Below are 24,102 nucleotides of genomic sequence, written 5' to 3' on the forward strand. Positions count from 1 at the left end.
ATTGGCTCGGTCCCAGGGACACACAGCAGTAGGTGTTAAGACGTTTATTACATACAGAGCAGATACGTGGGTTCACTTGCAGGGCGAAAGCCTGAGGAGAAGCACACCAGGCCCTTCCTCTACTTGCACCCACCCGGTTAACCCTAGTCATTTCACACTCCAGTGGGGACAGACAAGGGACATACATCACAGTGGAGAGGTGGCAGGGTGGTGGGGGGAAGCCTGCAGCTCCCTGTGGCTGCAGCTTGTGGTGGCCAGCTGGGGTCATGGGACAGCTCCCCAAGATCTGTGCTTCTCTGGTGGGAGGAAGTGGGCAGCAGGGACCAGGCTGCCCTGGTCAATACCTCTGGGTGCAAGAGTAAGGCCTGGCCCAGGAAGGTGGGGGAGTAGACCAGCAAGGGCAGCACCTGCCCCCATGCACGACCCTAGAGCTCTGCTGCAGGGGCATGGCCCTTCTGGCCTCTGCCTGGCATCCTCTTGTCAGTTCTCTCCGAGGGAGCAGGCCACAGCGGGCAACCCTAGGCACTTGGTACGTGTCTGAGAGCTGGGCTTGGAGCCCTGTGCAGGAGGCAGGCCCCAGGAGCACACCACCCCCATCACCCTGAGGCTGAGCCTGCATCCCAGGACTCACCCTAGCAGAGGCCAGAACCTCCACTTCTTCCTGAGGCCTGGACCTGCCCTAGCAGCCTGAGAAATCCCACCCTCAGGGATCCTGGGAGGGGCAGGGCAGGACTGCAGGGTCCTGCTCCTCAAAGGTGAGTCTTGTGCCCAGGAAGAGCCTGGGGGTCCACCGGTCACTGGGGCTGAATGACCTTGGGCTCCGGGGTGAGGGAACCTGGCTTGTCTTCTGAAGGTACTGCCTCAGGGACCCTGGCCCCAGGTCTCTCTGCCAGATCCCTGGGGAGGCTGCAGTAGGGACTGAGGGAACACTAGTCAGGGAGGGGGAAGCCCTGAATAGGGCTTGCCTGGGGCCCAGGGACCTAGGCAGCCTGAGCACGCCCCCCACCCCCAGGCATAGGATAGGCACCAGGCCTGGCTCCCCCAGGGATACAGGACCCCACCCCCATGGGCAGCATGCAAAGCAAGTAAAGTGGGTGGGAAGACAGGGCAAGTGTGCAGCCCCTGCGCCTGCTCCAGGGGTGCCAGGAGTGAGGAGTCCACAGTGGAGCCAAGGCCAGCTGCAGGGGCTGCCCACAGCCACCTTGGTTCTGCCTTTGCCCAGCCAAGGTGCCCTGGGACTTGAGGATGCTGTGTAGGGGAGTACTGAGCAGGAGCTGCAGGCGTTCCTACAGAGCCTCCCCTCCTCCCACTCCCGCCTCCCATGGCCACATCCCCCACACCTCAGGGATGTGCTCCCTGCCAGCGGGGCCTGGGCCTCAGGTGAAAGCTGCAGGTTGAGAGGTTAGAAAGGGGTGACGGGCACCTGGCTGCCCTGGGGGCAGGCGGGGGGCAGGCTGGCGGGGTCCTATGTACACATTGGCAGCAGGCAGGCAGGCGGGCGGTGTCCTCACTCGGGGGTGTAGGACACCTGCCACACGATGATGTGGCTGCGCTCCGCCTTGGACAGCACGGGCTTCACCTGGCTCCCGTCTCCCGCGCCTTCCTCCGTCTCATCGTCCTCTCCGTCTCCTGGAGGGTTGGCAGCAGTGAGGGGTCCTGCCTGCCAGCACCGCGGCCTGCCCCAGCCACTGCCCACTCACCGATGCGGAAGTCGATGTAGCCCTCGCCCCCGCTCAGCACCAGCGCATTCTTCAGCTGCTGGCCCTCCGCCTCGGCGGCAGGCACCGCGGGCCCAGGGCCCTCGGAAGGGCTGTCCAGTACGCTGCCGTTGAGGGTGGCCAGCACGTTCCCTGTCGGGGGCAGAGGGAACTCAGGACGGCTGCCTCTGTGAGGGGCCGCATGGGTACCCACAGGCCTGTCCGGGGAGGACGGGGAGTGGCCCCTCACCTGGCACTGAGACGAAGAACTTGACAGCATCGCGGTGCCCGTGGAAGCAGAGCTGGGCCTGGGCCATGGAGCAGTAGGGGATGAAGCTGCTGGCAGACCTGTCACTGCTGTCGTCCCCGTACACGTGGATGACGCCCCCTGGGCGAGCTCCCTCCCCAGAAGTGGGGGAGGTCTTGTTGGCTGGGGACAGAGGGCCAGAGGGGGCCGAATCACCTCCTTTCCAGCAGGCTCAAGAGGGAGGAGAGCAGCCACCGCGGGCTGTCTGGGGCAGGCGGGTGCTGCAGGCTTACCTCGGAGCCCCAGGAGCTGGCCTCGGTGCAGGACCACGGCTGGGGAGGAGAGGCAGGGGGTTGAGCCTCCTGGCTGCAGCCTCCTAGACAAGGCCGTGTGGAGCCCACCCGCCTGGGAACCTCGGGGAGCCAGCGCAGTCAGTACTGCTGCAGGGGTGCCTGGGGGTGGGGCGTCACTCACTCTCAGTCAGGGGGATGGAGATGACAACTCCGTTGCCAGTGCCCACCCAGAGGCGGTTGCCCGCAATGAGGAGGGCTGTGATGCGCACAAAGGAGAAGCCCAGCTTGCCAGTGCCTGGGGTGGGGACAGGAGAGGGGTCAGTGAAGCCCAGCTCTGCCTACACGCCACCCACCTGGTACAAGATGCTCACCTAGCATCTTGCTGACGTAGGGCTCGATGTCCACGTCCTGCAGGTGCTGGTGCGTGTGGGCATGGTAGAGCCGCAGGGTGGAGTCCAAGCGGATGGATACCCACACGCCATCCCCTATCCACGCCAGCTGCCGCACCTGGCTTTCCCTCCGTGGGTGGGCATCAAATGACCTCTGCAGGGCCACAGCAGCCCGTCAGCAGGGGCTGGGGGCAGGAGAGGATGGGAAGGGAGCCTGCCCTGCCAGAGCCCTGGGGCTCCCCACGTCTGCAGGCCATGCGCCTCCCAGCCAGGACCCGGAGGAGGCCAAGGCGGGGTGTGGGAGCTGAGGGCAGACAGCACCCATACACCAGCTGCCCTCAGCTGCCCAGGACTTGAGCAGAGGAATGACTCTGCTTTACTCTCCTGTGGCTTCCCAGGAGAAAGGGATGCTGGCTCGCGGTTCAGGCCCTCCCTGCAGGGCCCAGCTGCTGGCAGCACTTGCCTCGATCTGCATCGTCTTGGGCTGGATCACGTGCACCTTGTTCTTGTAGCCGCACCAGACGCGGTCGTACACGACGGCCATGCAGCGTATGGAGTGGTGTGGGTGGCCCAGGTCCATCAGGTGGTAGTTGCTCAGGTCCCACTGGCCATCTGGAGAGCCCGAGAGACAGGCTCAGGCCTGGCTGGGGCGGGGGACCCACTGCCTGGCTAAAGGTGTCCCTGGGAACCCAGGGAGCCCTCTGGGCCAGTCTCAGGGAGGGCCTCCAGGACTTACCTTCGCCACGGTGGAAGATGGCCAGCGTTCCATCCGCCAGAGCCACCAGCACACGGCCTTTGACGTGCCTGGAATGCAGAGATGGTGAGTCGGGCTCAGGACAGTCAGACTACCCCAGGTCCCTCCCGGCAGTCAGCTTGGGGTCACGTACACCAGGCTCAGCACAGAGTCCTTCAGCTTGATGGAGTGTAGGCACTTCTTCCAGTTGGCCACAGCTGAGTGCACGTACAGCCTGCAGGAGGAGGTTGTGGTGGGCCAGGGCTTCCTAAGGGACCCGCCCACCCTGGCCCCAGGTCACTCACCAGCCATTCTGGGCCCCCAGCCACATGGTAGGCGCGGCACTGCTGCTCACCGCTGAGGAGTCCCCACTGGGCTCCGGCTGGGGCTGTACACTGCTGCCATCCGGCTCTGGCCCGTCCTCGCTATGGGAATGACGGTGGCTCAGGGTGGGTGCAGAAGCCTGCGCCTGTGCCTGCGCCCTGCCCTGAGACCTGCCCTCCCTGCCAGTGTCCCTCCACCCTTGTCTTGCATGACTTGAGAGCCCACCTGCCAGGTTGGGTGCTGGAGGGTGGGACGGGGGCCGGGTCGGTGAAGACATGCTCTGTGAGGGGCCCAGGCCGCAGGGCAGCTGCCTCTGGCTCGCTGGGCCCAGGGTCTGGCACCTCTGTGGCTTCTGTGGCCTCCTCCGTAGACTGGGATGGGTTGACCTTCCCGCTGGCAGTGGCAGCCACCTCCCCTGCGGATGGGGTGTGCTCAGCTGGGCAGAGACGGAGGAACAAGGGACCGAGAGAAGAAAGCCACCCAAGACTCACCCTGCCCCTTGTCCAGCACTGGGGTGTCCCCTCGGGAGGAGCAGTTGCTACGTGGCACATTGCAGCGGGTGGCACAGCCCACCAGGGTGATGCCAGCCAGCACGCCATCGGTGCCTGAGTCCTCAGGGTTCACGTCACTGTCCAGGAACATCTCCCCTGGTGGGTAGTCACTGTCGCTGGCCGCTGGGGGAAAGCGCGGCAGCCCGTCAGCCCACACTCGGGGCCAGCTGTTGGGGGCCAGGCTTCCTCATTCCCAGCTGGAGGTGGCTTGGCTCATAGCCAGCCCAGCACCTGCCCCCTGGGGACATCCACCCAGAGGCCTGGGACTCCAGCAAGCTTGCTGTTAGGTGAGCCCCTAGGCCAAGGGGAACTGACTAGTGAGGCTCTCTGGTCCTTACGTCAGATGGCTTCTATTCATGGGACAACCCTGAAGAACTCTAAGGAGCTGAGGGCCATCTCAGCAAACAGATCCCAGGTGCCACTCCAGAGGCGGGCAAGGCCCTCCACCCACTCCTCTCGATGTGGGGCCTGGGCTCAGGAAGTCAGAAGCTGCTGCTGAGGAGCTGAAGCCAAGCCCCTTGCCCACACCTCTAGCTCTAGAGCCCTTGGTGACCCTGGCATCTGGACCCAACCAGAGATTTACGTTCAGCACAAAAATGTTTCCTTAATGTCTATGAGTGATGTTTCCATTCAGCCCATGCTGGGGTCCAGGGTCACTGTTTTTGGTGTGGTGCTAGAGATAGAAACGGGACCTCATGTACACTAGGCAAGAGCTCTACCACTGAGTGGCATCCATGGAACGTCCCCACTGGCCACTTCCAGTCGATTGGGCATGTTCCTGGCCCTCCTACCAGTCAGCATCAGCACTAAGCAGAACATGGCCACCAGTGAGGTCTTCCTGCACCTCTGGTCCAAGGTCTCACTTGGCTTGGGCTGGTCACAGCCCACTTCTTGTCCCAGTTACCAAACCTCCTAGTTGCCCCTTGGTAGAAAGGAGGCACCAGCTCCCCTGAGCACCAGCTTCACGGGGCAGTGCCCACTCATGGGCCTGGTGGAGCAGGGCTCACCAGGGATGCTGGAGATACACAGGACGTGGGCGTTGCAGACTGTGAACTGGTCCACCACAGTGCCCGGCTGGTTGGCATCAATGATCACCACCTTGCTGGTGGTCAAGGTGCTGGTGAGGATCCACACCCGGCTGGACGTGGCGTCCGTCTCAAGGGCCTCCTTTGCCTGTTTCAGGGCACAGGGGATCAAGGCTGGTGCCTTAGCTTGGAGCCACCCCAAAGGAAGAACAGGGCCAGGGAGCTTCCCAGGATCTAGTGGGATCTAGCCTGGACCAGGGCTTCAGAGCACATGGCTGTTCTTCCCTGCTGCCCAGATGAGAACTCAGTACCATGTCTAGAGGATTCATTTCAAGATGTAGACATGAACTCCGGGAGGTTAAATCCCTGGCCCCAAGTCAGGCTGGGGTATGAAACCCTGCCCAGGTCCCAGCTGTGGAGCATTCTGCCCTCCCTCAATGTCCAGCCCCTTCCTGCCTGGCCCTCTGCATGACAGAGAACCTACTGTCCTGAGCCTTGTTGTCTGCCCAGCACTAAGAAGTAGTGGCAGGCCACCACACCACCTCCTGCACCGCTCCTGGCTCAGGCCAGGACTGCCCCTTGGAGGGAGAACTCTGGTTTGGGTTCTCAGGGGGCCTGCCCCCTCTCCCCCAGCTCTGCCACTCTTGGCCAGCCCCCCTGACCTTCTTCCGCTCAGGAGATGTGTGGTTGCTCTTGGGTTCGCCTTCCACTTCCCGGTCACAGGTTAGAGGGTCGCGGCCTGGCGCTGGTTTGACTCCATTCCCAGAGTCCTCCTCACTTGGCTTCCACCCACTCAGGTTCACGCCCGCGGCACACCACAGCTGTAAGACAGCCGTGGGATCCGGGGTGTACTCACTCTTCTGCTGGCTCCTGAGGGCTGCCCACCTCCCAGGCCTGCCTGCCCACTGGGGGTCTCTGGGCGCACCTTCATGGTGGGGTCCTTTTCCACCAGAGGGCGGCAGTACACGGGGACAGGCACGTTCTTCATGCGGGTGTCCTCTTGGCCCCCGCTGGGGCTCAGCTGCGACACAGCAGAAGGCAAGTCGGCACGTGGGAGGAGGCAGGTGCAGGTCCATCCTCCAGGAAGGTTGACCCTCCGCAGGGAGCAGTGGGAGCAGAAGGACCCTCCCACAGCCAGGAGGCAGGTGTTGGGGTGGGCTGGACCAGCCCCGCCCAGCTGGCGGTGCCTCGGGCCCTGCTCTCGGGCTGCGCTGGGCCCTGCCCCATGCCCTGCCCCATGCCCCACAGCCCGTCCAATCCACACCGGGCACCGGCCCCGCCCTCGCACCTGTTTGTACTTGGCGGGGAGGCTCCACCCACAGGCTTGCAGCCGCCCATCATCATTGCGCACATGCTCGCGCACTTGGCGGTATTGCTCGCGTTTCTGCTCCCGCCGGGCAGAAGACGTGCACTCGCTGGTTGGGAGAAACTACAGGTTACATCTCTGTCCAAGATGAGTGGCCCACGGCCGACCCTAAAGGGAGTGCACCAAGCTGGGCAGCCTGCCTAGGCCTGTGCTTGCCTTCTCCCAGCCACTGGGTGTGACCTGGTCCACCCAGCACCTGCCCCAGTCCTGAAGCCTGTCGAGCACCAAGGCTCGGCTGGCAGAGACCTACAGCTCAGGCTGGGGTGCAGGCCTGGCCAGCAGCTCTCTGGGAGATCAAGCCTGAGATGGCTCCTTGCCGCAGCAAGATGCTCAAGAGCCTGGGCACAGTGCATAGTCAAGGGCCATGCAGACCCAGGGCCACTGTGGAGCCCAGCACAGGCAGCAGGGACGAAGAGAAGGGCCATTGGGACAGAATGGACAGCTGGAACAGAATGCTGGAGGTGACCAGCAATGCTCACTGGGGGCGGGGGGCCAGGGCACACAGCATGTGCACCTGGAGGTCATGAGCCCTGACACCCTGGCCAGGCCTGCCCTCCAAGCCCTGGGTCACACTGTCGCCCTCCCCTTTGTAGGCCAGAGGGGCAGTGACACCTGAAGGACACTCACTCATCAGGAAAGAACTCCAGGGGCCGGCTGCCTGCTGAGATCTGGCACATGGCATGGCTGCGGCGCTGGCTAAAGCCAGCGGTGGTGGGCGACTTGTAGTGGATGTTCACTGAAGGGTAGGAGCGCTTGGCTGGAGGCGGGCTGGAGGAGGAGCTGAAGAGGCGGCTGAAGCTGCAGGTGGAGACGGTGGTGAGTAGCAGTGGCCCTTGGGGAGCCCAGCCACTCTGCCCCTGGGCATCCTGCCCACCCTGCCCACCCTGCTTACAACTGCCAGATGGTTGACTTCTTCTTCTCCTGGACAGACGGGTGCTCTCGGGAAGCTCTGCAGGGAGGACACACAGAGGAGCTTGCTGGCTCTCTTGCCTGCCTCGCATGGACACTGCAGGCTGCCACAGGAAGGACCAGGAGCCCTTCCCACCTCAGAGGAAGGAGGAGCCATAGAGGACGGCCTCCTCCCTGACATGTGGGGTCACCCCATCACCCCTTGCTCAGCAACGGCAGCTTGAGTTGGAGACAGCTGGGGAGCAGGGCTGGGCACCTGATCATCTCGGTCCACCGCACAGCCTCCTGCAGCTCCATCAGCCGCTCCTTGTACTGGTTGCGCTCCATGAGCACACGGGCCATCTCCACCCGTGTGAAGCGGCGGCGCTGGGCCATGGGGATCTTGTCCTGCAGAGGGGACAGGTACCATGGTTCAGAACGGGGCGCAGGCAGGGCCTGTGCCAGCACCCTGCGCCCGCTGCTGGGGTGCCTGCCACCTGGGTGGGGGACATGGCCTCCAGGTGTGGGCAGACCAAAGTGTGGACATTCTGCAGATCCTCAGGCAAGTGACAGTAGGAGAATGTGGGCAGGAGGCGGGGATGGTGAGTCCATCTGTCCCCAGCAGGCACCTTTTCCAGGGAGAGCATCACACAATATTCTTTTTTGTTAAATTTTTTGTTTTCAGTTGTGGATGGACCTTTATTTTATTTATTTATAGGTGATGCTGAGAATCAACCTAGTGCCCTCCACATGCTAGGCGAGTGCTCTATCACTGAGCCACGACCCTAGCCCCATCACGCGATATCTTGAGGGTACAACACAGGTGACTTTTCCTATAAGTCTCTGAACCCTTGGGACAGTTCCTCATGCCTCAGGTAAAGCACAGTGGGTACTGGTCCAAGGTGAAATGCAAAGGAAAATGCAGGCAGGTGCAGCCAGCAGGATGCCTTGGTTGTTTTGGTAATACTGCTGATTGAACCCAGGGTGCTCTACCACTCAGCTGCACCTCCAGCTGTTTTCTATTTTGAGACAGGGCCTCACAAAGTTGCTTAGGGCCTTGCTATGTTGCCAGGTTGGACTTAAAACTTTTCATTCTCTTGCCCCAGCCTCCTGAATCTCGGGGATCACACGCATGGCCACTGTGCCTGAGCAGGATGCTTCATGTTTGGTGCCCCAGATGGGGTCCACCATTCTGCTCCCCACAGCTGGGCCTCAGCGGATGGTGCTGGGAGGCCCAGCAGAGCTACAGGGAGAGAGGTTCGTGGGCTGGTGTCCCCTGAAGGGCTCTCTACATACAGACCTTGGCCTATCCAACCTCAGGCCTGGGACGTGGGAAGGCCTGGACTGACTACAGGTTTCCACTAGGTGATGGGCTGAGGCCTGCTACACAGCGTCACCTCCTCCTTACCATGCCCCTATGTGCTGAGCTAAAGAGTGGCAAGCCTGTGGGGCTGGTGTGATTCCAGGGCCCAGCTGCTCTCCTGAAGAAGGTGGTCATGTTGTCCAGGCCTGTCATGGGGCAGGCGCAGGACTCTGAGCTGGGGATCTACTACTGCTCTGGCTATGGCCTGGGAGGGGCTGGGAAGGCCCAGCAGGTGGCTTGTACTGCTTCTGCGGCCTTGTTTGGTGACACGGAAACACTCCTGTGACTGCAGAATGACCTGCTAAGACGGGGCTGGTGATGGTGGGTAATGAGGCACTGGGCTCAGAGGTCACATGGGAGGATGAAGAGGGTCCAGAGCCAGTACAGCAAGTCTCAGGGAGCCCACCCAAGCCCGCCCACCCAAGCCCGCAGGTTAATAGTGGAATATACCAATTCTGTACAGAGATAGCTGCTTACATCCTCCACCTCTTCTCTGGGCTCACGGCGGGCAGTAACAGCCTCTGACTTCACTCTGCAAGATCGGGAGCAAGTGGACAAGGTGAGGTCCCCCTAGAGCCTTGGGAAGGCCCAGGTTAAGGATCACCCCAAAGGCACCCCAATGGTGCCCTGGGCTTGGCTTGGCAGGGTCCCATACCCCTGCCTCACAAATGCCCTGAGGCCCACAATTCTTGTAGCTCTGGCCAAGAAAGAGGTGGACAAAGGCTGAGCAGGGACAAGTCCAAGGGCACTCCTGGGCGGGCAGACCTGATTCCTATGAGCTCTCCTCACACCACCCCTTTCATCACAGAGGGGCTGGTGCCAGGGTGCAGGACACCAAGGGGCTGCACGTTCAGACCTTGGATGAGGGGGAGCGGGGGTTATGGAATGCCCATATCGATCCTCCCAAATGAAGAAATGAGGCTGGAACTACCATCTAAAAAAGGGACACGAGACAGGACCCCACACCTGGTCAGGGCACAGTGGGCTTGAGGGGAGACACAGGGTTCAAAGGTGAGCAGTGGACACCCCACAGTAGCTGGGTCTGGAGCTGGAGCTGCAGTGGAGGGAGGAAGGGCCTCTGGGGACGCTGCAGGTGGACAGCACACTTGGGAAGACAGAGGATACCCACGATGGGAGCCAGAGTCTCACGGGCCCTCCCACAGCCCTCACCTCTTCAGTTCCTCTTCCAGCTCCTTGATGCGGCTCTCCAGCTTGGCTTTGGCCTGCTTGGCAGCTTCCAGCTCCCCCTTCAGTACCTCCTGCTCTCCTGACAGCTGGTCAACCTTGGCAATGAGGTCATTCTTCACCACATTCAAAGCATTTCTGTAAAAATCAGAAAGAATGTGCATTAGAAGGTCCATCCTAGTCAAGAATGTGGCTGAGGGAAACTTGGGAGGCTGAGGCAGGAGGATCCCAAGTTCAAGGCCAGCCTCAGCAACTTAGCAAGACCCTGTCTCAAAAAAAAAAAAAAAAAAAAAAAAAAAAAAAAAAAAAAAAAAAAAAGGGCTGGGGACGTGGCTCAGTGGCTCAAGTCCCTGGTTCCATCCCTAGTATCAAAAAAAAAAAAAAAAAAAAAAAAAAAAAATCAAAATGTGGCTGAGGGTGGGCAACTACCCATCTGACCTGGGTGCTACACTGTATGGTCACCCTGGCCAAAGTTTTCTGAAGCAACTGCCCAGGAGCGCTGCTGAGTCCTTCTCTCTCCAGGTGATGCCTATGATCACACCCAGCCTCATGGGTCAGGTTCTCCCAGGTGGATCCTGGCCTGGGCCGCCCAGTTGTGGCACGGAAGGCCTCTTACTTGGTCTCCAGAAGCTGTGAGTTCTCCAGCAGCAGGTTCCCCACTTCTTTGCCCATTCCTGAAATGCAAGAGGTAGAGGGCTCCCTGAGTCCTGTGAGGACCGACCCTGATGCTGCCACACCTGCCCTGGGGTGACAGACTTTCCCAGGGGCTCTGTCTTGAAGGCAGGTGGGAGATAGGACTCCACAGGGAGACACACTGGTCCTAGAAAGGCTCCCAATGCCTGTGAGCCTGCAAACCCAGGGCAGGGTCCCCATCTAGGGGTCTCGGCGGGGGGGGGGGGGGGGGGGGGTTCTCATAGCTGCTCCCCCAAGGGGAAGCTGAGGTGCTGCAGGCAGCTGGACTGGCCTCTGTGGATGTTTCCCACCTGCCCAGCACCACCCCTCCCCAGCTCTTTGGTACTGCCCAACACCAAGAAGAAGCCTTACAGAGCCACCCCCTGGTGAGAGGATGCTGACGCTGCAGCAGAAGGGAACAGAGACAACAGCAAGACTCAAAGGAAACCCCTGTGAAGGAGAGGGTCATGGCCATTGCAGCTGCAGGCCCCCCGGGGCTGCGTGCCCATGCTGTGGGGTCAGCAGAAGGCAGAGGGGAGTAGACATGAGGAAGACAGGGCTCCCCGGTGTCTCCTGCAGAGGAATGGGCCCCACCCCTATCAGGCTCCAAGTGGACCCCATAGGCCCGGCTCCTTGCAGGCATGTTCAGAAATCCCCAGACTGCCAAATGGAACCCTACAGGACAGTGTTGAAGCTGAGTCCTGGCCCCCAGGTCCTCCTGCTGCTCTCTGTGCACAAGGGCTAGGGCCCTGCCTGCTGTCCATCCAGACCTCCCTCGGGGTGCAGAAGCACTGCAGATTTGGGAGCACCCAGAGCAGTGTCTGGCCTGGGGGTGCAGGCTCAGCGAGCTGGGGGCTGGGTCCTCAGGTCAAGGTTTTTGCACCAAGGCACAGCCAGCCGAGGAAGTGGAGAGATAGCACCCTACACCAGGCCTGTGGGTGCCCAGGAAGCCTGGGTCCCCTCTGCCCCCACCATGCAGAATAAAGCAAATAGCTCATGGAGCATGAGAAGATGTTGGAGAGAGAGGAAGCCAGAAAGAGGAAAGACACCGAAGCAGGGCCTTGGCCTTACCAAAAAAATCATCACGCACTGCGGGAATGTCCCAGTCCCACAGGAGATGGACGACAGGGTTGGGGAGGGAGAGAAAAGAAGCGCATTAAGCCCATGTAGACAGCAGGGTAGGTGGCATTTCAGGGCTACCTCTGGCTGGGTTAGGGTGGGAACAGGAATGGGACAGGAGGGCAGGAGACAGGACGGAACCAGCTACTCCTCCTGGAAAGTTTAGACTTGGGTTGCACAGCTGACTGTCAGACCAGAATGACCTGTGGGGAACGCAGGAGCATCTCAGCCCAAGTGCTGGGTTGAGGAGCTGGGCCTGGGCTCAGCTGCCCCAAACACGCTGAGGGGCTGCTGGAGGGGCAGGTGGGCCTCAGGCAGAGCAAGACAGCACAGCCCAGCTGCCCTATGGAGATAGGGCCTCCCGGCTGCACTGGGCAGGGCCTCACAGGACCCTTGATTCCTGGTGCACCTGACAGGGCAGGTCAACTGTCCTCTATTCCTAGTACCTCTGGAGATTCCAGAAATGGTCCTTGGGGGCTTTCTCAGACTTGAAGAAGGGGGTCAGATATCAGGGGCCTGTCAGTGGCCATGGGAGCATATCCAAATTAGCTTTCGGGCAGCAGCAGGCTGGTGAGCGAAGCACAGGGCTTTAGTGGCTGGGTGCCAGGAGCAGCCACAGGCAAGTCAGGGGTCAGTGTGCACAGCCTGGTGACGGCCAGCAGCAGGGGAGCATCCCACACGTGTGCACCCTACTCCAGTTGCTCTCCACAGTGGAAAGGGGGACCACACGGAGACAGATGGGATAGATACACACCTGAGAACTCCCCTGGGCCACGTCCAGCGGAGCAGAGAGAGACGGGGAAGGAAGCGACAAAGATCAATTGGTGACTGAAACCAACAAACAAAGAGATTCTTATTAAAGAAAAGGCAACAGTGATTCAGCCATTTCCATGCTGAAGGGCATGAGAGGCAACAAAGCCCATTGGAATGGAGCCATGAGGGACAGGGAGGCCAGGATGGACACCCTTTGGTAGATGGGGGATCTACAGTCTCTCCTGTTCTGTCTCCCACCAGCAGGAGGGTGGCCCCCCACAAACCCTGACGGTTAAAGCCCGTAGAGAGAGGACCCCAGAGTGAGCTGGCTGCACTCACTGGCACACTCGGGAGGCCACTGCACCCAGATGGGCACCTGGGGCTGGATTTGTGGGCTTCCCAGGCCAGCCCTGGTTGGACACCACCTCAGTAAGGGATGACCAGAGGGTTACCAGGGAGTGAGGATCCTACTGTGAAAGGAGGAAATCAAGAAGAGAAGAAGGAGAGGAGCTTGGGAGGGGAGCATGGAGCAGTGCTGGCTGTCCTCATTGGGCACCAGGGAGGCTGCTGTGGAAAACACTGCTTTTTCCTACCGATCTGACCAAACAACTCCCTTTTGCTTGGTGCGTTCCACAAGGAAGAAACACCCACTTGAAGCCAGGCACTGAGGTGCACACCTGTGATCCCAACAACTGGGGAGACTGAGGCAGGAGGATCCCAAGTCCAAGGCCAGCCTCATCAACTTAGCGTGACTGTCTCAAAATAAATAAATAAAAAGGGTGGGGATACAGCTCAGTGATAGAGCACCCCTGGGCCCATCCCTGGTATCAAAACGAAGACCCAGTTGTCCTATGACACCCAGTTGCGTTGCAGAGATTCAAGCTCAGCAGCGCACCTGCTCACAAGCAGGGTCCTCTTGCCACTCTCCAGCCTGGCAGACTGCAGGTGGACACCCACCCCAAACCAAGACAGACCAGGCTGCTCACCACTCAGAACCCTCTTGGTCTGACGTGATGCAGTACTTGGGGCTCTGTCCCTCTCAGACTCCTCAGCCTCCTGTGTTCACTTCCTTGCTGTTCCTGGAGCTGGGCCTTTTCATGTGTGTGTGTGGGTATCTTCTGTGCATTTCTATTTTATACTTTGCTCATTTTCTGTTGCCCTTGGTTTATCAAATGGTAGAGATCATGTATATCTACTCTCTTTTTCGTGTGTGTGACAGGATAGAACCCAGGGCCTTGGGCCTGTTAGGCATACACTGCACTAGTGAGCTGCACCAGCCCCGTGCATAAGAACCCCTTTGTGTTCTTGCACACCTGCTGATAATGTTTGATGACTCTGCCATGAAGAAGCCCAGGTTATGAAGGTACTCCCCAATACCCTTTTATAGTTCTACTGTCCTTGTATCTTTGGATCTTTACCCCACTTAGAGATGAACTGTGGTGTGAGGTGGGATGTGCTTTGCTTTAGTCAAGACTATGGCCCAGCACCTTGTCTGTAAAGACCACTGGCCCGGTGGCTGGAGGCTGGCCATATGGCTCATATCTGTGCTTGGCTCCTGGCTTGGGGAGCATGGCACTGCCTGACCAGGGGTGACCCTGTTGGCACGAGTTTCCTCAGCAGTCTAGACTGCTCTCACATGCACTCCTCTGCCTGAATGTCAGAATCCATTCAGAAGGTTGCAGAAAATGAAGCCCACCACTCATTTTTCCTGCTACTGAATAGATTTACAAGCCAGCAGTCAGGGATCTGTGATGTCACCTAGAAGTTCACAAGCTTAGCCTCTGGGTCCACAATGGTCCTGAGGGAAATGTTTAAGGTTTCTCCCACAGGCATATCTACTTATCAAGGTCATTTCTAGACATCTAGGGCTGGTCACCACAAGGGTGAGACATGTCACTGAAGAACAGTCAGCTGACCATCCTGCAGCAGAGTGCAGTCAACACTGGGTCAGCCCATTAGAATTTCAGGTCCCAGCCAAGGGATGAAGAAAAACTCCTTGCTTTTCTGCACCACAGTCCCCTCATCTGTAAGTTGGGAACAATTCCTGTAGGGTTCGTGTGCATGAACTTCCCACAAAGTGGTGCTGGAACAGCACCCATGCTTGCTGAGTGGCTGGCACCCCAACCCCATCAATTCTGAGCTCTATGCTCCTCCTCACCTTAACATCTCTGAGAATGCAGTGGGTCTCAAACCATCACTGGCTTGTTACAGTTTCATCTGCAGCAAACTTTTCCTCTCATGGAGATAAGTATCTCGCACACACTGGAATCCTAGGCTCAAGGGGAGTACTGGCTGCCTGGCGCCAGGGTCCTTTTACTTCCAGGGGGTGGGAGGGCCATAGGGATGCCACTCCTGACAGTGTGGATGAGCCACATCCCTCTTGCCATCTGCACAGACTACATGTTTCTGAAATCGCAGGATCTTCCCACAGCAAGAAGCACACACTGCAGGATCTGTGCAGGTGTTGCTGCTGTTTTGCATCTGCATGGACAGTTGAGGGGCAGGGCTACCTCTAGCCCGTCATCCCCAGGACACAGGCCAGCGCTGTGGCGGTGGGCTGGAGGTCCCCAGCTCCTGTCATTGACTCTCCAGATGGGCTGGATTCTGGGGAAGCCCTTGTCAGAGTGCACTCTACTGGGGTGATTAGGGCAGAGGGAACACATGGCCCACTCAATCCTCCTCTATGGCAGTCAGAGCACCCTGCCACCAGATCACAGTGGCAGCCAGGCTCACCCGTGCTCCAGGCCACTCGACTTTCACCTCTGCACAACCAAGGCTCCAGAATGTCCATTACCCCCAGAGCAGGTCTCATGCAACCTGGACCAGGGGGTGCCCCAGGTGGCCAGTGATCTGCAAGCTGCCCACACACAGAGATGCAAGTCCTCCTTAGGGGTAGACAGGAGTCATGTGCAGTTACTGGGAACAAAGAGCATCACAAATGCCTGGAGGTCTCGGGAAAAGGCACTGCCAGGGCCCCTAGGAGCTGGGCTCTCCCGGAGGCACTGTGGCCTCTGGCTAAGATTCAGGGCAGTTTCCATCCTTTGCTTGACCTTCCCTCACCACTCAGAGATGCTGTATGGCAGTGACATGGGACGAACTACCTAAATTGGGAAAAAGCAATGCCCGTGGGGGCAACTCACTGGCCTAAGGCTCCCTGATGGGCAAGGAGGGGCCAGTCACATGGAGAAAGCAGGTTCATAGCCATTGCCAATCAGGCAGGCATGGTAGGAGGAGATGGTTCAGCAGCCAAGGCCGCGGGATGAGCATGGGGGTGGTGGCCTGCATGATGGTCAGATGGACGAGCCACAAGGGCCACCAGCTGGTAAAGAAGCTGGGAGCGTGGCAATCTTGCAGAGCCACTGAGGGCCATGTGCAGCAGGAACCCAAGGAGGACAAGCCTAGGGAGAGGTCACAGGGGCAGGTGAGGGCGGGCACTGCCACACACAGGCAGGTGAGGGCGGGCACTGCCATGCACAGGGGCAGCTGATCAACCTTCGGGAGGAGGACACCAGAAGACAGTGAGTGAAAGACACCAGGCAGGAGGGCCACTGGCAGGAAGGGTTCAGAAAAGGCAATCCAGAAAGCAGACCAGAGCTGCTAGGTGGGGAGAGGGCTGCCAACTGGGTATGGCCTTCCTTTCGGGAGGTGCAGCGTTCTGAAGTTAGTGGCAGTGGTCACAGCTCCAAACGTGCTGAGAGCCACCAAGCTGCACGCTCCTGGTGAAGGACGTGGGCGGGGGGGTCACATTTCAGTAGAGCTGCCTTTCCAGCACAGCCAGTGCTCCTGGGCTGGGAGGAGGATGCCTGGTGGGCCACAGACTTTGACATGGAAATAAAAATTTTGTCTGCATGTGTTTTTCTAGGTAGAAGATTTTTATCTTTTCACTGAATTCACAAACAGGCAGGCACCCGCTGTGAGCGGGGGTGCTCTAGTGTACACAGGAGGTCTCTAGACACCCCCGTGTGCCTGTCTGCAGCCTCAGAACAGCTGTGCACAGCTCAGGGATGAGCTCCCATACCCATATATCTGGGCGATGCTGTCTCCTCCCCACCCTCACTGGTGAGGGTCTGGATGAAGCTGGCCCAGCTTTTGGAAGTTGTGGGCTGTGCTGCACACTCCTGGGGGACTCACTACTGGGTAGAGCACAGATTGCGCTGCCTTCCTCTATAGGGACATATGCTTCTCCACGTGGGCTGCAGGCTTCTCAGGGAGCACCCCACTGAGCAGGCACAAGTACCTTAAGGGACAGCAAGTACCTTGGGGTGGGATGGCCTCATGGCTGGTGTGAGGAGCCATTTGCAGCAAGAGTTCTCAAGTCCTGCACCTTTACCTGTGCTTTTATTCCTAGAAAACCCACCCCAGAGCAATCATTGGAGATGATGCCACAGGCACCCAATACAGCAGTATCCACTGTGCATCTGGACACAGGAAGAGCTGATCATGTAATGTACATACAAAGAAACTCAGTTATGTGAAGGAAAAGAAATTAAAATGTGCAGAAGCACTTTTAGTCAAAAGTAACATAGTTCTAGGGATATAGCTCAGTGGTAGGTAGAGGGCCTGCCTAGCATGCGTGAGGTCCTGGATTTGCATGGTGGCCACATCTATACTTCTAGAAGCTAGGGAGGCCAAGGCAGGAGGATCACAAGTTCAAAGCCATCCTCAGTAACTAGAGAGACCCTGCCTTAAAAAAAAAAAAAAGGGATGGGGATGTGGCTTGGTGGTTAAGTGCCCCTGGGTTTCAATCATCAGTATAAAAAAAGTTGGGGCTGGGATTGTGGTTCAGTGGTAGAGCACTTGCCTAGCATGTGTAAGGCACCGAGTTCAATCCTCAGCACCACATAAAAAAAAAATAAATAAAATAAAGGTCCATCGACAACCATAACTGAAAAATTAAAAAAAAAAAAAAAAGGTGACTGTTTCAGCTGAGTGGTGGTGACACCTGTGATTCAGCAGTTCAGGAGGCTGAGGCAGGAGGATCACAGCAAGTTCAAGACCAGCCTTAACACCTTAGCAAGACTCTGGCTCCAAATCAAATTTTTTTAAAAGGCTGGGGACATGGTTCAGAAGAAAAGCACTGCCTAGCGTGTGCAAGGCCCTGGGTTCAACCCCCATACCACAAAAACAAAGTAAACATATTCTAAAATACTTCTGAAAAAAATTCCAAGAGAAACACAGCCTGACAGAAAAGGCCTCTTGTCTCGTCCCTCTCTCCCTGGAGTGTGAGCACACTCAACCCCACTGGACCAGCACGGGAGCACCTCAGGACGTGAGTCCTCTCGTGAGCACTGACTGTGAGAAGGAGACACCACCAGTACTTCAGATCCAAGCCTGCCAGAACAAAACTGGCCAGAGCCTGTCAGGGCTGGTGCTGAGCACTGCGGGGGTTTGGACCCCTGTGACGCCCTGTCCCAGGTAAGATGCTAGGAGGCAGACCCAGCAGTCACTGAGCAAGGGTGACCAGATGGCCAACCTTCTGCTGCCATGGGCAGAAACCATGGTGTCTGGAAGGCCACCTGGCTGCAGGGAAACACCCTCCAGTACCGAGGGTAACAGTCAGTGACCAGTGGGAAGTGGGAGGGCAGCCACCAAGCTGCAGGACATGTGGCTTTGCTGGGGCAGCTGGCGAGGCCCAGGGTGCGAAGGCTTTGGGCAGCACCACAACCTCGGCCTGGCCCATACATGAGGCCGCTGCCCTGGCTGAAGCTTGCCATTCCCTCTGAAGTAGTGAGAATCAAGCAGCAGCATCCCCCGAGACCCTCCCAGCACTGTGCAGAGGAGTTGGGCAAAGTTGCTCCTGCCCTGCAAGCAGACCTGTGGCCATGCAGCCACCCAGTAATGGGCTGCCGTAGGCAGGAGGTGCTGGGGCTGTGCCCAAGACCAAGCGCTCCTCCCACGGCAGGCAGTGGGCAGAGGCCCCAGATGGAGGCCACTACTTCCTGTCTGCCCTGAGGGCCCATGGGTGCCCTGAGCATGTGCTGGCAGGAGGGGTATCCAGGAACTCAGCTCCCCTTGGCAATGCAGAGGCTGTCCACAAACTTCCTCACGCAGAGTGCTGGCGAACAGCCACCCTCCCAAAGTGCCCCCACAGAGCAGAATGACCAGGAGGGGCCCAAGGAAGGCTGGGGACTGCACAGGGTCTCCTGGGTGAAGGTGCTCTAACAGGGTGCTGATGGCCGCAGAACCTTGTGAGCACACGAAAAACCCACCCACCGTAGGCTTGGAGGGCAGAGCTCGCAGCATGAGGAATGGAGCTTGGTAAAGCTGCACAACAAAAGGCACACAGAGCTTTCTTTTCACCACTGCCAACCAACAGAAAGCGCATTCCATCTCTCCCAGGGGAAAGTTAGGGAATCGACGGTGGGAGTTTACCTAGGAGGTCAGCTCCTTCGTCCACATCCCCAATGACCTCAGACCCTGCGGTTGACAGCTCATGGTACAGGGAGTCAGTGTTGATGCCAAAAGCTTTGTTCACGATGCCCTGGGTCGGGCTGCTGGGACACAGGGCAGGGGAGAACAGAGTCATCTGCTATGTACCCAGACCCTGTGCCCCTCCCACACAGCCAATGCAACCGCTGGGTTTTATCCCCCAAGGCCCCAGAGCTAAGGACTGAGTCAGCAGCCCGTGACCACGCTGGGAGGTGAAGTCACTGGGGACGTGTGCACCCTGTGTGGGGATGGTGATCCCGGCCCCTCCTCTCTTTGCTTCCTAGCTGTTTTGAGGTGAGTTGCCTTCTCTGCCAGAAGCTCCCCATGGTGCTCTGCCTTGCTACAGACTGACCCAGTGCCTATGTGTGCAGGTGTGGACAGGACTGCACCCTCAACCACAGGCACTGGGCTTGGGTGAATGCTGACCCCAACCCAGGGCCTGGCCCTGTGAGCACCTGTTTCCTGCGCGGTCCAAGCGGGTCTCTGGACACATGTCCAGCTCCGGGGTGGAGTCGATAATGTCCTGAACGTCAGACCACTCGTCACTGCTGCCCATACCTAGAAGGGAGCATAGGGAACACATGGTCAGTGGACAGTCCAGCAACCCTCACTCTGCTCACAGCAGCCCTCTGCACCATGTCTGCAAACCCAAGGCCAGGTGTCAGAAAAGGTCCTCTCAATGCTGGCCAGGTGGAAGCAACCCAGCACTGAGTACGGGAGGGAAGGCCCAGCACACTGATGACAGAGGGCCACTCAATCCCACGTCCTTGGAGCCTCCTCATCATGACAGGGGTGCCTTGCTCTTCTCTCTAGCTACATGCTGCTGGACTGTCCTCGAATGAGCTGCGTCCCTCCCCATCCATAGGAGGAAGTCCTAACACCCAGTGTGATTGCATGTGGAGATAGGGTCTGCACTAAGGCGGTGTCCTGAGTGGTATCCTTACGGTAAGAGATCAGGCACAAGCACAGAGAGGGGTGTGTGAGGCCCAGGGAGAGGGGACATCTTCAAGGCAGAGGGAGGCCTCTGAAACCAGCCCCCATACCTGGGCTTGGCCTGCAGGCCGAGAAGAAAATCAACTTCCCTCATTTAGGCCACCCCGTCGGCAGTGTCATGGAGCCTGAGCTGACTATTACAGCTGTCAAAATGGAATGCCAAGGAGGGAGAGAAGCCCCTAGGTGCCGGGCAGGAGGCTAAGGGCACTGGGCCTCCCCTCCAGGGACCGGGGCAGCAGGGCTCTGGGTGCACAGGCTGCTGCGCACCTATGCTGACGTTCCGCATCTCCTGGGTGACCTGGACCTCCATGTTGCGGCTGTTGCGCTTCTCCCGGGCCCTCTTGCTGTTCTTCGTGCTGCTGCCGTAGTCCCCAGAGGCTGCAGGCTCTCGTTGAGTGGTGTGACGGCGGCTGAGGGCACTGAGGACGTGGGTGTGTTGGACTTGGTGCCTGTGGTGCTGGGTGTGGCAGCTGCTGAAGACTGGCCTGACTCTGACATCTCATCATTGGGACACTAGGGCCAAGCACAGGGAAGGGGCACTCACACCCAAGACCACCCACTGCAGCTCCAGGGGCGGCCACCGGAGGCCCGGTCGCTCTGCTTCTGGCCACAAGCAGCACTGTACCCAGACTGCCGGGGCTGGAGCTCCCTGGGATGGTAATTCCCTTGGCCTGTTCATCCAGCTGCTGCCTCTGGTTTCCAGTTTGCACCCTCCACTGGGTGCAAGGAAACACCAGTAATGGGAGCCATGGTGTGACATCACACAGGGGACGAGGCAGGACCCTCTGCAGACAGTGGTGGCCAGAAACCAGTTGCAGCCCAGGACTGGGAAAGGAGCTCTCCCAGGGCAGCGGGGAGGAGGTGTGGGGAGGGGTGACAGGGCCATGCCCCTCTCCCTCCACTGCCTCTAGGACACTCCTCAGCCCTGGCTGGAGTTGGGCTGGAAAGGGGATGCAGAATCTCACGCCTGTGGTTGTGACTCCCAGATGCGTGGTGTTTCACCTCATGGTGCAACGGGATCTGCATACAGAACTGAACAACAGTGCAAGTTCGAATGGCCTGCAGTTCCGTTTGGACACTGCTAGATGTTCTGGGAGGAGAGTTGAGGCTGCAACTGCGACCAGCTACTTCCAAGTCTCATTAGGGAGACATTCTACCCGAATGGGATGGGACATGAAACAAACACTCTCTTTCTATGGTCTTTCCTGATGAAAATATTGCAGTTTCAATACAAACAGCCCCACGCACTTCTCTATTAACTAGTGTTCAGGTCCCACAAGGCCTGGGCAGCTGTGCCAGCCTTCTAGGCAGCTGGGCAGCAGGTGGCTTATGTCCCCCTTACACCCTCCCTGCCCTCCCTCATGGTACAGGAAGGGAATAGCTTGTGGGGCTCTGAGGCAGCTCAATCTGCATATACCAGGCAGGCAGCTGCACCACATTCCAGAGGGAACACCTTCAGAGGAACTTTCTACTGGTGAGGACACTCATTTGGGAGAGGAACAGATGGAAGAGGAAGGTGTGCAGTCCTGTCTACAGCAGTGACTGCAGGGACCTAAATGCAGAAGTGCACGTTCCCAACGTCAGAGCCGGATCTGCCATGTGTCTCTGCCTGACCCACAGGTCGGCACCAGGTTTAGGCAAGGCCTTAGCACTAAACACTATCACTTGTACAGAAGACAGATTTCCAACTTCATCTACCAGCCTCCTGAATTTCTATATGAGGAGTCTCAAAATCTCACATATAGCTAGGCATGGTGGCACACACCTGTAATTCTAGTTGTTGGGGAGGCTGAGTCAGGAGGCTCCCCAAGTTTGAGGCCAGCCTGGGAAACTCTCTTAAAATAACAAAGAAAAGGGCTCAGTGTTATAGTACTCGCCTTGCATGGGGTTCCATCCACAGTATCGCAAAAAAAAAAAAAAAAAAAAAAAAAACCAAACCAAAAAAAAAACAGAAAAACAAAACAAAACAAAAAAAAAACTCCATCTCTCAACTGGGGGCAACTGTGTGCAGGGGATGTTTGAAAGAGGCCAGGGACAGCTCCTGTCGTGCTGGAAAGGGGTGGAAGCCAGGGTTGCTGACCTCCACAGGGCCCAAGCATCAGCAGTGCCAGGCAAGACGCACTGCACACACTCCGGCTTTCTCCATGTGGCTGTGGCTTTGCAATGGCATTTGAATGTGGACTCAGACTAGACAGAGCTTATGCCTGACGTAGAAGGGAACACCACTCTGCCTCATGCTGCCACCCGTGAGGCGGGTCTCTTAAGCACCTGGCCTGCCCCACACTGGAGGTCCCAGTGCCTGCGGGCTCAGGTCTCTGCTGCCCCCTAAAAGGGCAAGCAGGGATGCTGGAAGCCAGGGGTGCAGTGAGGCACATTCGGGACCACCTTCCTCTGTGCCATATTCTCCCCACCTTCAGAGACCATTGTGGTTGCTGTGGAGCGTCCTGCCCTTTGGCCACGCCGCCCCCCAGGGCCCCAGCTGTTATCCTATAGGGTCACCACTTACCTAGGGCAAACCTCTCAACCTCCTAAACATCAACGTGGGGCAGTGACCTCCAAGTGTATTGCAAAGAACCCACACACTCCTAGCGGTCATTCCTCACCATGAGTGGCCACAACTGTTTGGTTAAAACACTATGGTACATGAAAACAAAAACAAAACAAAAAACAAACAAATGAAAGAAATTAGGAAACCTTAAAACCTGGAGCATGAAATTAAAAAAAACTTAAAGGTAATTATAAAAAGAAAGAACAAGAAAGAAAGAAAGAAAGGAAGAAAGAAAGAAAAAAAAAGAGAAAACAACTCTGTGAACTAAAACACAAAAGCCATGACTTATGGAGAGAAAGCCTGTTCCAGACAGCACAGGAGAGAAAGAAAAGACACATGAGAAGAAAGGGGGCCCGGGCCTTCTGAGGCTCTGTGCTGCAGAGCTGGAGGAAGCAGCGGGCTTCCCTGGGCCTGCTGCCCTCTTCCTGTGCACCAACACCGGCAGGACAGTGTAGGACTGCGCCTGAACACCACTCACTCCTTGGAAGAGCGGTGGGCTGGGTGGGCTGACAGGCTAGCAGCATGCAGAAGCCTGAACCCCGTATGCCCAGTCCATAGGCCCCAACTTGGCCACTGCAGGTGTCCTTCAGGGGTCTTGGGAGGAAAGCCACCAGACCCAGTGACAGCTCTTCTGCCCAGGAAGGTGGCCACCCCTTCCTGGCAATGTGGCAAGAGCCCTGTCCTGCCACAGCTGCTTTCCAGGCAGTCTGAGCATACGGATACAGTGCTGCACGGGACCAGATCCTGATGGGGGAGCTGGCCTTCCCTGATTGGCTGTACAGAACGATGTGGGGCAGTGGGGGACCTGCTTTTTTAACTTACAGCCAAGGAGCTATCTCCAGGGATGGGAGAAAGGCCCAGTGAGGAAGCCCTTTGGCTTCCTCTGGCTGAAGTCCTGTCTCAGGACTAGACACCTCTGAAAGCAGAGGCAGCTCTGGGAGCAACACGTGTCCTGCCTGGAGTCTGGTCTGAGGGGGATGCTGTACTTTGGGGTGTGGTCTGGCGGAGAGTTGCTGAGCTCAGCCCTAATAGACACAGCATCTCTACTGCAGAGTAGTCTATCTAAGGACCAGATAGGCCCAGCCTGGTCTAGCAGGTGCCACAGGAAGCCACACAGAATGGGTGCAGCAACACGGGGTTGCTGGGGTCCACGCTTCCTGACCCCATGCCAGGGGAGATAGACTAACATAGGGTGAGCTGCATGGGCGGCATGCAAAGACGGGGCTCCCTGGACAAATGTGGGCATCGGCGGTGGGGCCCTTACTCCACGCACGGCTACAAAACCTGGTAGCTGGAGATGGATTGCAGCTGGCCGAGGTCACTCAGGTGCCAGTGGTCCCCCGCAGGCATGAGCTTGCCCCCCATCTGTGCACGTACCATGCCGTCAGCCAGGGGGAAGACGTTCAGAGAGGTGGGACGCTCCTTCCTGCTGGAATGGGAGGGGTGGAGAAAAGGAAGTGAAGGTTAGACATCAGCTGAGAAAAAGTGAAAGCCTTCTGAGCCATGAAGCCTCCAGTGGACAGAGCT

The 24,102-nt window shown here is 58.1% G+C and overlaps 1 protein-coding gene across 1 annotated transcript in view; it reads right to left on the minus strand.

Annotated features, from left to right (window-relative positions):
- Positions 1-22: 22 nt before the first annotated feature.
- Positions 23-24,102, minus strand: part of Mapk8ip3 (mitogen-activated protein kinase 8 interacting protein 3) — a 40,588-nt gene continuing 16,508 nt past the window's right edge. The window contains 29 exon segments of the mRNA XM_047533908.1: positions 23-1,629; positions 1,701-1,850; positions 1,948-2,127; positions 2,238-2,276; positions 2,419-2,532; positions 2,609-2,780; positions 3,090-3,238; positions 3,363-3,430; positions 3,514-3,594; positions 3,665-3,784; positions 3,909-4,098; positions 4,175-4,357; positions 5,242-5,407; positions 5,922-6,080; positions 6,185-6,280; positions 6,548-6,674; positions 7,253-7,423; positions 7,518-7,574; positions 7,791-7,921; positions 9,327-9,408; positions 10,047-10,199; positions 10,678-10,735; positions 11,805-11,822; positions 12,607-12,618; positions 18,978-19,096; positions 19,490-19,592; positions 20,295-20,402; positions 20,405-20,540; positions 23,860-24,004. Of these exon segments, the coding sequence (XP_047389864.1) occupies positions 1,508-1,629; positions 1,701-1,850; positions 1,948-2,127; positions 2,238-2,276; positions 2,419-2,532; positions 2,609-2,780; positions 3,090-3,238; positions 3,363-3,430; positions 3,514-3,594; positions 3,665-3,784; positions 3,909-4,098; positions 4,175-4,357; positions 5,242-5,407; positions 5,922-6,080; positions 6,185-6,280; positions 6,548-6,674; positions 7,253-7,423; positions 7,518-7,574; positions 7,791-7,921; positions 9,327-9,408; positions 10,047-10,199; positions 10,678-10,735; positions 11,805-11,822; positions 12,607-12,618; positions 18,978-19,096; positions 19,490-19,592; positions 20,295-20,402; positions 20,405-20,540; positions 23,860-24,004 (3,409 nt within the window). The 3' untranslated portion in view covers positions 23-1,507.

Source organism: Sciurus carolinensis, chromosome 18 (genome assembly GCF_902686445.1).
Source record: "Sciurus carolinensis chromosome 18, mSciCar1.2, whole genome shotgun sequence".
Classification (NCBI taxonomy): domain Eukaryota; kingdom Metazoa; phylum Chordata; class Mammalia; order Rodentia; family Sciuridae; genus Sciurus; species Sciurus carolinensis.